General features: G+C 43.5%; 1 protein-coding gene across 3 annotated transcripts; it reads left to right on the top strand.

The window, feature by feature from the left end:
• The first annotated feature begins 174 nt into the window (after window positions 1–174).
• On the top strand, window positions 175–10,500 carry LOC310808612 (5'-nucleotidase domain-containing protein 2-like). Of its 3 annotated transcripts, none has more exons than XM_083675607.1 (14): window positions 175–649; window positions 3,048–3,232; window positions 3,698–3,772; window positions 3,864–3,919; window positions 4,122–4,215; window positions 5,244–5,372; window positions 6,094–6,154; window positions 6,275–6,377; window positions 6,929–7,030; window positions 7,261–7,342; window positions 7,754–7,840; window positions 8,046–8,186; window positions 8,361–8,425; window positions 8,895–10,500. In XM_083675607.1, exons 1-14 carry the CDS (start codon window positions 277–279, stop codon window positions 9,154–9,156), a joined length of 1,815 nt encoding a protein of 604 aa, XP_083531733.1. In that variant the 5' UTR covers window positions 175–276; the 3' UTR covers window positions 9,157–10,500. The 3 variants fall into 3 exon arrangements, with proteins under 3 accessions (XP_083531733.1, XP_083531731.1, XP_083531732.1); XM_083675605.1 differs by having other exon boundaries at window positions 7,589–7,840; XM_083675606.1 differs by having other exon boundaries at window positions 7,589–7,840; window positions 8,926–9,173.
• Window positions 10,501–13,304: the final 2,804 nt, after the last annotated feature.

The following is a 13,304-nucleotide window of genomic DNA, read 5'->3' as shown; positions in this document are numbered from 1 at the left end:
TATTTGATGCAGGGTTTTTTTCTATGTGTGCGCCAATTTCCAACTAAAAAGTCGCAACTTCATTTGATTCGCCCAATGAATTTTAGACCCTCCCTATTGTTTGATTCAAAGAATAGTGGGCGTTTAGAGAGGCATAATGAAAAGTCAAACCTGTTATGTCTACAGTATATTGAAAGCAGCCAGCAATCTGTGTGTCAAGTTCCGTTTTTTCAACATAAAAATCAATCTCTCTAACAATATTTAATCAAATTTCGCATTGTATCTTCACTTTTTGGGATGTCCTACAAGAAAGTAGGTACAACGCTCAGCCGTGCGCTATGGAATAACGGCATCAGGACACCGCCTCTTGCAAGGTCTTCGAAAGTTAGCGCATTTTCAACCAGATGTGAGTTACCGGGAGGCCAAACTAGTGGCGAGAAGACATTTAGAAATGATCAAGGGTGTGGATCAAACTCATGCACGGCTGTTGCTGCGGCGCCCTCTTCCTCCACCGCTACACCTGCCGCACACAGGCATCAGGTGGTGGGCAAGAAGCGTTATGAGGAGCCGCTGGCGGTTTCAGGACGATGGTACTCCTCCACCGCCCTAAAGGTGGATAATAAGACATACCTATGGGCGCGTTATAATGAGATGAAACGGCTCGTGCACGGTAAGTGGCAGACGGACGTGGAGTTTATACTGTGACATTTCCTGTGCAGACTTCAATATTGAAGTCATATTTCTCATGGTGCGCTCATCTGTGAGACATACCCATTCGCCTGCGATGCACAAACATTTGTTTCGTAATTGTCTGTTCCAACGACTGAGCTTATAGAAAAAAAACATCTGTTCATTGGTACTATTGAGCCGATTGGTCTATTGAGCCGAGCAGCAGGCATGAACACTTTGACAAATTACATTGATTAAGCATGGGCAACTCAGTGGAGGCTGGTGATACACAGTAGTGAGTCATATCCTGGTTGAAGACATTTGGTACTGGGTTTGTAAGAGTTCCCCTTGGGTTCAAAGTAGGTCAAATAGCTACAACAGCATTCCTGTCATTGGCACTGGGAAATTAAAGTATCAACATGTTGAAACCCATTTTGTTTACTTTGGTCTGGAATTCAGGTGATTTTAATCAGATAAAAACAAACCCAGTCAGGACCAGACCTCTGCTAGATTGTTATCACAACAAAACACATAACCACATGTACCAACACATTTAGTGCCTCTCTCTTAGAAGTCCAGTTGACCTACACCACAGAGACAGCTGCCCATTTTGCCCAAATTCACGCTACAGAGCCGAATCAAGCTGAGCCGAGCTGAGCTGTGCTGGGTTGGCCTGGTTGTGCATTCACCATAGTTGCTGAAACAGGGCTGGCAATGACAGTGTGAAAGGGAAATATCCAAGCCAGCACGGTGTGGTTTGGGTCGGCCTGATATCGTTTACAACCCCAAAGTACACTACACTATACTATAAAGGGTAGATCTGGGGAAGAACAGGTAAATCTGTCACTTTGGGGGACAGCTGCTGTCCCTTCTGACCCATCTAAGGCCATGTCCCACTTTCTGTCATACACTCTTTCACGAAAAGATCTTTATGGGTTCTTTATGACACTGTTGAGGTGTAACAAAGTCATTTATAGAACCACTTCATCAAGGTGGTGCTTTTCGTTACACCAAAAAGGTGATATTTGGAACCTTCTCATTAAAGATGTGCTATTTAGAACCTTTTTGCCTATCTCATTCCACGCAATGCCCTTGATCGGAGTTGGGACAGCCCTGCGGTCATATACCAGGGCTTTAGTGACAGATTGCGAAACAGATCGTGACCCTCTGTTTAATCTGGCTCTCTGTGTTCGCTGTGCAACTGTGTTTCCTGATTACTCAGGAACAACAGGGCAAGCACACAGAGAGTGGCAGTATGAAAAGCTATAGATATTGAAATCCTCAGAAAAAAAATCAACCCCGAAAACGTAGAACGGTCCTGTGATTTAGCTCTGAAACAAACTCTTTTTGTTCCCATGTCTTGGACCTGTGATTTCCTGCTTGGGAAAAACTAATTTTTGTCCTCTGTAGATCCTGTCCAGAATTCTACCCCCACCCCCGCCCCACCCTTCCTCTCCCCAGTGACTTCTCTCTTTAATCTCTTTTCTGCTTGCCTCACTAAATTGTTTAGAGTATTTTTGGCAGAGTAACTCCCTGCTCTCCTACAGTAAGACCCCTTCAGCAGGTTGACTAATCTACACTACACTATCAATCACCTCAAAAGGATTTATCCTGAAAATTAAAGTCCTCAAGTCTTATGAAACCACAGTTGTGTGTCGAACCTGATTAAAATGTCCTAAACCACAGTATCTGTCTGTCAAACCGAGAGGTAGAACAACAACATTTCTATCAACTGCCGTCCACTTTATTTAGTTAAAGAACTGAAGGAATCTGAATCACAGGAACTGGTCCTGTGAATAGATGTCTGTCCTGACCTCTTTTTGAACTTTCATTCCTATTATTTCTTACACTTAGTTATGCAAATTAGTTATCTGTCCTCTCCATGCACATGTTTTACAAAGTCTTTTTCAGTATATAGCAAATTAATGTTTTCATCAGAGAGTCTTTGGGAGCTGCGGCCTCCAGCGAACAACCATTCTATTTCACCTGGGGTATGTTGTTGCTCTCTCCACGCAAGTTTTTCTTTCGGTTGATTATTGCTGTTGTATCTCATTCTTACTTGAACATTAATTTAGTATTGAATGAATAATGAATTCATTATTCATTAGATTTATCCCAATTAATGTAACACTGGTGTCTGTTTCACGTTCTTTATTTCGAGTGAAAAAGTGGATTCCTACAGTACAGTAAAATGTCAAGAACCCTAACCTACAGGTATGTACGTCCTCCTCAGGGGAAGGTGATTTCTGGTAGAAATCGTAGGACGGTTGATACCATTCCTCATTTCACTCTGTGCATTAGAATGAGCCTGTCCTCTGATTTCTTCCTCCACCAGCCTCCCCAGGTCCTCCTCCCTTATTATTCTGACTAAAGGGTTTCCCCTCACTCTCTGTCTCCAGACCTGATCCCCCCAGGTGTGTGTAACCTACTCAACTCCTCCACTATCTACGCCAACAACGAGGTCAGTCTGGCGGAGGTGGACATCTATGGCTTTGACTATGACTACACCCTGGCCCTGTACTCCAACGCCCTCAACAGTATGATCTACAACAAGGCCAGAGACTTCCTCATTGAGCACTTCAAGGTGTGTAAAACTAATCGATCAACCCAGCAGGATTCTTACCCGGGTCTCACACTGGTCACCCAAACTACCAACATTAAGGTTCTAATTATCTAATAATTGTTCAGTTTCTGTGTTTGTTTGACAGTACCCCAAAGGTATCGCTTGAATGACCCAGCTGGATTCGAACCTGGGTCACTTGCTTGTCAACTCAAACATGCAATAGGGTCTAATTGTCCCCCATGATGAAATTCGGGTGGGACTGTGGATTGGTCTCTGCACACACAATATATCAGACACCACTGGGACAATTTTGACAAACTTGGGTCAATGATGCATTTTACCATAGAGATCTGGCATTTACAAAATTACTCTGATTGGCCCAAGTGGGGTGCTATAGTAAACCACAGAAATTACTCTGATTGGCTGTGGGGGACAACATGTTTACTGTAGAATTTGCTAAATGTTGTTTCTGTGGTTGTTTGATAGTACCCTGAAGGTATCGGGAAATATGACTACATCCCCAACTTTGCTGCGCGGGGTCTTCACTATGACATTCAAAAGGTAAATGTCATAATGCACACCGTCATCACCGAACATCAATGCGTCAAATCACAAGATAAGAAATGTCACAGCACCCGTTATCCGCCTGCAGGGACTCCTGATGAAGATAGATGCTTTCCATTACATTCAGCTGGGAACCGTGTATCGGTGAGTGCTGAGCGCTGTTATAGCTGTGTGTAAGTAACAGCGCTGTGTGTGTGAGTGTTTTCAAACCTCTGTGTTAACCCTAACCCTAACCCTAACCCTAACCATAACCATAACCATAACCCTAACCCTAACCCTAACCATAACCCTAACCCTAACCCTAACCCTAACCCAAACACTAACCTCAACCCTGTGTTGACCGTAGGGGCCTGAGGCCAGTTTCTGACGAGGAGGTCCTGCGTCTCTATAATGGGACCCACCATGTACCTCTCCAACAGGACAGCGGTTTCTACGGAAAGGTCAGTGTCACCGTGTCCCTGATGAATACATCACCTCTGATGCCGGTGGAGGTAGAAATCGGAGGATGGGCTCATCGTAATGCATGGAATGGAATGAAGAATGGTCCTCCGATTTCTACCTCCACCAGCCATCCCCTGTAACAGACAGAGAGACGGGTCTAATTTTGGAATCGCCACTTAGGTTGAACACATCTCACTCACGTTTAGCTTGGAAACCGTTGTTTATTGTGAATGCAGGGACAGCATGAAGGTTTTAATCTTCTGTCAGTTATGGCAAGTTTCCCACATTATTATTACGTAAGCTTTGTGGCTGTATTTCGTAAACTCAGTTTCCACATTTCCCTTTTAAGCAACTGACAAGCAACATTTTACTAATCTAGCACAAGAGCCCCATTTGCAACAGGACGTCATTCATTATCAAAAGAAACTTTGAATTGTAATAGTTTTCTCTTAATTGCCAACAAGGCTCAACTAATCTTTTGAAATCTCTCGATATGGTCTGACAGTCATAATGTTGCATGGAACTATTTGTTAATCAGATTCTGTCTGGAAAGCCAGAGGCTTTGATGTTTTGACTCAGGTTCAAATTATTTTTTACATCTTGAGAGCAGTTCCCTGTGGAGGAACACAATATTTCTTCCCCTTTCCCTAATCCTCCATCACAAGCACAGTCCTACCCAGAATCCTTCTGGCCCTGGACTCCCCGGGGTAGTAAGTTAGGGATTAGTTCTCTTCACAGGGTCAGTTCTCTGTGGGCACTTATTTATTATTTTATTTCTCTTTGAAAATAAAAAAAACATGGTTTTAAAACATGGCGTTTTTGTCGATAGGCCCGGGTGACCTCATTAGCACCATAATCATGAAGGAGTATGATGGGGGATGAATGTTAGTATTTTCATGTACATTTGCTAAAGGTATAAATGTTGTCTTGTATCTTTCTAATCTCCCAACTTTAGAGTAAATGGAAATATGTGTTACATGTAACACATATGTAGTAACATGTACTAATTATCCTATCATCCTATTAGGGACCCAAGGTGAAGCAGTTCATGGACGTCTTCTCTCTACCAGAGATGACCCTCTTAGCTGTGGCCAATGATTACTTCATCTCCAACGACCTCGAGTATGATCCTGTCCACCTCTACAGAGATGTCTCAGTGAGTGTGCACACGGTTTCTCACAGGATCTTTCTCATTATGTCCTCTCTGCACCCTCTCCCAGGTAATTTGACTGTTTTTGCACAGTGGAGACTTTCAACTGAAGGTTCACCTCAGTTCACCTATATGTCCACCTCAGTGAGATCTTGCCAGGGGTTCTAATGGGTGTATTACTGAACAATGGCTATTCTCATTCAGTCCTGGTGTGAAAGGGTGTTTGGTTGCAGTGCGTCCTCTTTCGGTTAGAGTACACGTCATGTTGTCTGCCAAAAGAAACTAGAAAGATCTAGTGTTACCCTCCCTTCGTAAACCTCCCTCGTAACCAAGCTCCTCTTCGGCCTGTTGGACTGGGTTGGGGCAGAGAGTGTGATATTCAGGAGAACCCAGAGAGTCATACAATCAAAACAGTATTAAATATATTATGTATGAACATTGCAATATTGATTGATAGATTTAAAAAAGAGCAACAACACTTTGCAGTGCATTAAACAGCTTTCATATGTGTTTAGTAGCATAAGATTCAGCTAAAATTCCCCTATACTGTACAGTAACAAACTCTTCTTAAGTTTCATATGAGTACATGAAAGATAAGGTAGGAGTGGCAGTGCTTCAGTGCTGAATATCATGAATATTGGCACTTCTTAAGAGGCTGCTAGGAGTGTGTCTGTACTGTCTTTACTGTATATTCAAGGCATTTAATTTTTTTTTAAATAATTCGCAGGAAGCTATTGGAATGGTTCACATACAAGGATACATGTACAAGTGGATCATGCAAGATCTGGGTGAGCAATATAAGTTACTACTGATGAAACCTGCTTTCTCCTTATTAGTTATTAGTTAGTTGTACATTAGTTGTGTACATTTTCTGTTGATACACTTCTATTCCTTTTGCCCCTCCATAGAGAAGTACATCATGCGAGGGGATGAGACCTATGCTGTGCTGCACCGTCTGGTCAGTCAGGGGAAGAAGCTGTTCCTCATCACTAACAGCCCCTTCAGCTTTGTGTGAGTGTTTCCATCTCAGGATCAAGGCCCCAGACTCACGTGTTTGTTGGGCTGACTATTGACTAAAGGTGTAGAATGTAGTTTTGCACGTTTCTGCCTTCTTTGGCAACACTGAAAAGTTGAAAACATACAGTTACATGACCCCAACCCGTTTTTTTAATAGCGGGAAATGTGTGCATAGCCTTGTAAACAAACAAAGTGTACAAATGGTACGTAAAGGCCACTGCTCCACTGCAGATTTTAGAAAGCGCTTCGTCTGTGCCAAAACAGCACTCTTCACCGAACGTTCTTTACCAAGTCATCATGGCTAGCACTATTTTAAAGCTCAAATGTACATACTGGATCTTTAACTCATTGATAAATGTACAGATATGGTGATGGAGAGTTGAAGACGGTGGCAAATCCCTTTGCATTGTTTTTTCATGATGGCCAGATATATGTTTGTTTACCCAAGTATAAGTAGTTTCAATCCAAGTAGTGGTGTTTACATTGACTTCTATGGATTGGATGAAACACAGCTTTGACACGTCCTCTCTCTGATCTGCCTGTAGGGATGAAGGCATGAGGTACATGGTAGGGAAGGACTGGATGGACTTCTTTGACGTCGTCATCGTTCAGGCAGACAAACCCCACTTCTTCAATGACTGTGTCAAGTGAGTATTGAGTGTTTCTGCAGGCTTGGACCCGTGTCATAATTCTTTTGGTGTTTATTACACTCTGACTAAGTGACTTGATTGGCTGAAACAATGGTTTAAACTTTACTGAAACCAAACATCAACAGCAGACATGGTAAATTAAATTCACTTGAGTCTCTGGTGCTTGTGTTCGAATTGAGACTGTTGAGTAGAATCTAAAATGTTGTCAACTGTTTTCTCTGTCACAGACCTTTCAGACGCTTGGATGGAAACGGTGACCTTCAGTGGGACAAGATCAATAGTCTGGATAAAGGACAGGTCTACAAACAAGTGAGTACACTTTCACTGTTGGCTTTCACAAACAGCTGTCTGGCTCTATTTTTAGTTTTAAAAGATAGCAGCAATGCCATTAGTCTGCAATGCTTGTGATGTGACATTCTCACCCCATGAACAGAATCCAGGGCCATGTCTGTGTTGTTGTGTTTCAGGGCCTTGTGGTGTGTGTGTGTGTGTGTGTGTGTGTGTGTGTGTGTGTGTGTGTGTGTGTGTGTGTGTGTGTGTGTTGTTGTGTTTCAGGACCTTGTGGTGTGTGTGTGTGTGTGTGTGTGTGTGTGTGTGTGTGTGTGTGTGTGTGTGTGTGTGTGTGTGTGTTGTGTTTCAGAGCCTTCTGGTGTCTGTGTGTTGTTGTGTTTCAGAGCCTTCTGGTGTGTGTGTGTGTGTGTGTGTGTTGTTGTGTTTCAGGGAAACCTATATGACTTCCTACGACTGACAGGTTGGAGAGGGTTCAGTGTGCTGTACTTTGGAGACCATCTCTACAGTGACCTGGCTGTGAGTGTCTATCACAAACACGCATCCACCCACACAACCCACATATACCTTATGTGCCGCGGGGTGAAAACCAAGACAACAACAAGTCCACTCTTGCTTAAGTGCATTCTACTCTAACATCTGCAATGTGAAATGAACCATGAAACTCAGGCTGGTCCCCCCCCCCCCCCCCCCCGCCCCCGCCTCCCTCCCTCCTCTCCCCCAGGACCTGATGCTACGCCATGGCTGGCGTACAGGGGCCATCGTGCCCGAGCTGGAGCTGGAGACCAAGGTGGTGAACACGGAGCAGTACGCCCAGAGCCTCACCTGGCTGCAGGCCCTCACAGGTCTGCTGGAGCGCATGCAGGTGAGACACTGCAAGGAAATTACATTTGATTTTTATTGTATATGTTTTTTGGAGCATTGCAGCAGCAATAGAGGGCTGACATGTGTGTTCCATCAACATTTTGCTTTAAATTGATTAATGGATTTGATTGTTAATGTGCTGTTTTCCACACGTGTGTCATTTATCACATGTTAGATGCATCGAGATCCACGGTCTACGGAGGTGCTGCAGGATTGGCTGAAGGAGAGGGAGGAGCTCAGGTGGGTGCTGTAGGGGTTAGTGGTACTATCCAGGTTTCTCAGGTGGGTGCTGTAGGGTTAGTGGTACTATCCAGGTTCCTCAGGTGGGTGCTGTAGGGGTTAGTGGTACTATCCAGGTTTCTCAGGTGGGTGCTGTAGGGTTAGTGGTACTATCCAGGTTTCTCAGGTGGGTGCTGTAGGGTTAGTGGTACTATCCAGGTTTCTCAGGTGGGTGCTGTAGGGTTAGTGGTACTATCCAGGGTCTCAGCCATGTGGTGATCAGGATTTCACCTGGGCTGAGACTTGATCACCCATTACCATTGTTACACTGAAGACTCCAGTCAGGTGGTTGGTGGCAATGGCATGACTCTTACCTTCTCTTTCTCTGCCCTCCTCTACATCTCTTCACCCCTCTTTCCTCTCCTTTTCCTCACCTTTCTCCTCCATCTCTCCTTCCCTCCCTGCTCCTCCTCGGCCCTTTACGTTTCAGAGCGATGACTAAGAACTTGTTCAACCCTCAGTTTGGCAGCATCTTCCGCACCTGCCACAACCCCACCTACTTCTCCAGACGCCTGTGTCGCTTCTCAGATGTCTACATGGCTTCTATCAGCTGCCTGTTGAACTATGACCTCTCCTACACCTTCTACCCCCGGAGGACCCCCTTGCAGCACGAGGCCCCCCTGTGGATGGACCAGCTGTGCACCGGCTGTATGAAGACGCCCTTCCTCGAGGAGATGGCTCACATCCGCTGAGCAACGCTGAGCTCTCAGCTCAGCTCATTGACAGTTACACACTCAGCCCACTAGGGGGCACTGTATATCTGTGTTATTCAGAGAAGGGGTATTAGCACACAACCCTATGTAGGTTTTTGTCTCTGGTAGACTTGACCTTTGTTAAATAATCATAGACTTGAAGGACTAAGTTTACACTGTGGATATGTATAACTTCAGCACCCTTCAGTCAGTGTACATCAAGGGAGGCTGATGGAGGTAGAAATCGGAGGACGGGCTCATTTTTAATGCATGGAACGGAATGAGGAATGGTATCAAACATGCAATGAGCCCGTCCTCCGATTTCTACCTCCACCAGCCTCCCCTGGTCTACATGTTACACTATCTGAGGCAAGTAGGTGTCTCTGTGAGACACATAGATTAGAATTGTGTTGTCATCCTCGTTTAACAGAGCTTAGAGAAGTGACAGCAAACAAGCAAAACCACAAAAAACAGTCTTGTGCTGGTTGGTATATATGACACACTACCACACAAAGTCTCATTTAGCAGTTGCTCGTCATGGACATGAAGTTCTCTCGAAGTAGTGTTGCACAGCATATCTGTACTATCTACAACGGAAAACTGTTTGTAATAGTTGCTTTTAATAACCGTTTTTGTGCTTGTATGCATCCAGTAAAACATTTTGAAACTCAAGAAAATGTATCATTGAATTTGCCACCATGTTGCATGTCTTTATTTCTGTCTCTTTTATATCTGAACAGATAGAAGTGTAACTGCAGAATACATGTTATACAGTAGCTTTAGGCCCAGGAATAGATAACGGAAATCAGGCTATTTAAGAGAATTAATGATAATTGCTCATGGACTTTTTATGAATACAGCTCATCTATGACTCACTCAAGTCTCACTGCAAAGGCAATTCATTCCGCTGTCTAATTTTCCTATCAGCTTTCATGGAGATCATATTTAGTATAGTTTAAGATTCTCCCCACCACCTACAAACCCCTCAACAACATGGCACCTCTCTGATATCCTCCTCCAGCACACCCCTACCTGCAGTCTCTGGTCAGCTGATGCCACCCTCCTTCTCCCCATCACTATGGCTAAACCCCAGGCCTGGGGGGACTGGGCTTTCTCCGCTGCAGCCCCCACTCTTTAGAACACTCTCCCAAACCACATCAGCACGCTCTCCTCCTTCAAACGAATCCCTCAAAACCCATCTTTTTAAACTTGCTTTTAATCTTTAACTATTTTTATTGTTGTTTTTACTGACTGTGCTTTTGTTTTACTTTTTATTTATCCATCTATCATTGTTCACTCCAAGGAATGTAGTGTCTTTGACTGCTGAGAAAAGCGCTATACCAAATAAATGCATTATTATTATTATTATTATTATTATTATCATCATCATCATCATTGTATACAGTCGGTCTACATGACATTATATTTCGATTTAAGTTCACAACTGATCAAATATAGCAGAGTGATAAAACCAGTCATGTCATGTGTTGGGTTGGCTCTTCACCTGCTGACGCTCTGAGTCTGTATTACCTGAGGGCGCAACTTTTTCTTAAAAAAAGATCTTATTGGTTGTTGCGTCGCTAGGCAGCGCAGCATCCATTCTTACAGTAAGTAAGTACCACTATACTCTACACACACTGCGGCTGCCGTCGAAGACAGTCAATCATCTCAACTCCTGCCAAGAAAGAGGTAAGCTACAGCAAACGCAAATAAATGTTGCTCTTTAAAGCGTTATTGCGTTGCGTGTTACCGCTGATTTATTTGGTTACATGCAATGGTAGACCGCTTTTCTTTAGTTTTTGGGATCACCCCGTAGCTACGAGCGAAAACACAATTTGAAAGGGTAGTGTGACCACGGATGTAACATCGGAGTTGATTCAACGAATTATTTGACAAGCTTGGTTATACAGTTGATTTAGTGGTGAACTTGCTATGAATTTCATATAAAATGGTTTTGCGTCCATAAAAAAGCTGCAGCCCAGAATATTTGCATTTTACGGTGGTCATCCATGAGCTGCGCGTCTACGAGCAGTATGCATGTACGGCCAACTCTATATAATAGTATAAATGCTATATTATGTCAAGAGTTCTGAATGCTAATAAAACTGCAGGTAAAGCTACAGGCCGACCATTTGTTTGATTTATATATCCTCAGGAGAAATATGTGAGCTTTATTTTTTGATATTTTCTGAATGTTGAAGTCAGATCTGTAGCCTAGGCTACTTCAAGAAAACACCCTGTCATTGGAAACTGATTTAGGTTAGCTTATGCAGCCGTTTTTGTACACAGTCGCAGAAACTCTCCAAAGCAGAGCCTTTTCTGAGATTGTTCCCTGCTCTTGAATCTGCCTACCCAGCAGGCACACCACTGTCAGAATGTGTTACTCATATTTATACTCTTACTGAGTCGCATGTTGGCAACATTATTTCTGGTGTATGGGAGCCCGTCTGTGCATGGAAATGTCCCAGTGTACTGCGTTGACCCTCACACCTCTGTCTTTTATGACATATCGATTGATGTTTTCCTTGTCTCTGCTATGGACAGAGAGGTGACCGGGTCATAGTGTAGTGCATCATGACACAAGACCTTTCTTCAGTACCATTCATCACCACCGCATACCATTATGGTCCTGTGCTTCGGCTGTTTTAGCAGAAATATGGAGGAAGCGAAAAAACGCAGTCTCCAGGACCTGCGTACACACGTCACCGTTCACTGAGCATAACTATTGATTGTACGAAAATGTGCCCACTGCTTCGGAAGTGGGCTAGAATTATGTGGCATTCTCTGAATGATGGTGACATTTCCTCTTTGACTTTGTTTTGTGTAGTCTATTGATCCATGGCTGTCGCTATCAGGGACTGTACTGTAACAACTGTCTCTTGGTCTTAACTCTAACCTTAAAACCCTAACCCTAACCTTAAAACCCTAATCTTAACCACATTTTAATGGAAATTCTGAAATTCAACATAGGTTTGCAGGCCCAGCGAGGCCCCTTTGTCTCTCCCCTTCCTAAGAGAGCTTCCTTTCCTGCTCCCTGGTTGTGTGTTCTCAGTTTGACCCTCCAGCATCGGTAATGAAACGCCTAAGTAACACTTGGCATGCTATTTCTATTGGCACCGTCTGAAAACAGAATCCCACTGTATCTTTCTTGGCCGTGTCGCTTGCTGCATTTTTTAGTATTTAATTATTTTATAATTTTTAAGTGTTATTGTTATGTTCAATTTATTCTCTGAGAAATTGTAACATTTGAAATTCTTTCAGAAAAAAAACCTCCTTTCGCTAATGCGACGTTCTTATTCACTTTCACTGCCTGTGCAGGAACGCAATTAAGCCCTTCTGCACATCTGTTAGATCTGAATCAAGTCTCATATGTATTAGATTTTGTAACTTTGACCCCTTTTGCCAAACTATTGTAATACACCCTGCAGGTCTTTTTGGAACAGAATGCCTTCAGAACACAATCTCAAAAAAAGTTATATAAGGCCCATAACTTGATCGAGAGAGCTTTAGAATCTGTTATCTCAAAACAGAAAACCCCTGATGGTTTTAAACAAGGGCAAATAGGCCTACACAGAAGTGTTTTGTTTGTTTATAGAGATAGGAGGTTTGTGGTCTCGGGGTGAATGTCCGGCATGGTTTCAAAGCGTGGTACTGTTGTAGCCACAGGGCTGTCTGGTTGTCTGGTCACCCTGCACATGACCCCACCTCCTCAGGGAACAAGTCAGTCTACACCTGGGCTCCACACTGACCGCTTTAGCTCCTGCTTTTTATCATAATAAAGCAAATGTCAGTTAAAGTGTCAGTTAAAAAACAGTTTTTTTTTTTTTTAAATATGTTTTTTAGGGCATTTCTGCTTTATTGGGATAGAGACAGTAGAGATTGACAGGAAGGATGGGAGAGAGAGGAGGGATGACATGCACGATAGGTCGAGGGTCGGAATCGAACCAGGAACCTTACGATTACGTGGTAAGCGCATTAGTGTGCTACGCCACTAAGCGCCCCAACGTCGGACATCTTAACCATACTTTTACTAATAGACACGATGAGACATAGTCCAATGGGTGACTTGAATACTGCAGCTAGCGTTTGCGTGGTTGTTGTATAATCACTATTCTCTCCAAAAACATTGTTAAAGACAGGGTACTGTA

The sequence above is a fragment of the Argentina silus genome (assembly GCF_951799395.1).
Source record: "Argentina silus genome assembly, chromosome: 8".
NCBI classification, from domain to species: domain Eukaryota; kingdom Metazoa; phylum Chordata; class Actinopteri; order Argentiniformes; family Argentinidae; genus Argentina; species Argentina silus.
Note: the sequence above shows the minus strand (reverse complement) of the source record. Positions and strands in the feature narration are given on the sequence as shown.

What these genes read in the sequence shown, in the direction of transcription:
- LOC310808612 (XM_083675605.1), top strand. Translation starts at nt 277, where the DNA reads ATGTCCTACAAGAAAGTAGGTACAACGCTCAGCCGTGCGCTATGGAAT. An exon ending in TCCTCATTGAGCACTTCAAG is followed by an intron (nt 3,233 to 3,697) that starts GTGTGTAAAACT and finishes GTTGTTTGATAG; the next exon opens with TACCCTGAAGGTATCGGGAA. An exon ending in AAGGAGAGGGAGGAGCTCAG is followed by an intron (nt 8,426 to 8,894) that starts GTGGGTGCTGTA and finishes TTTACGTTTCAG; the next exon opens with AGCGATGACTAAGAACTTGT.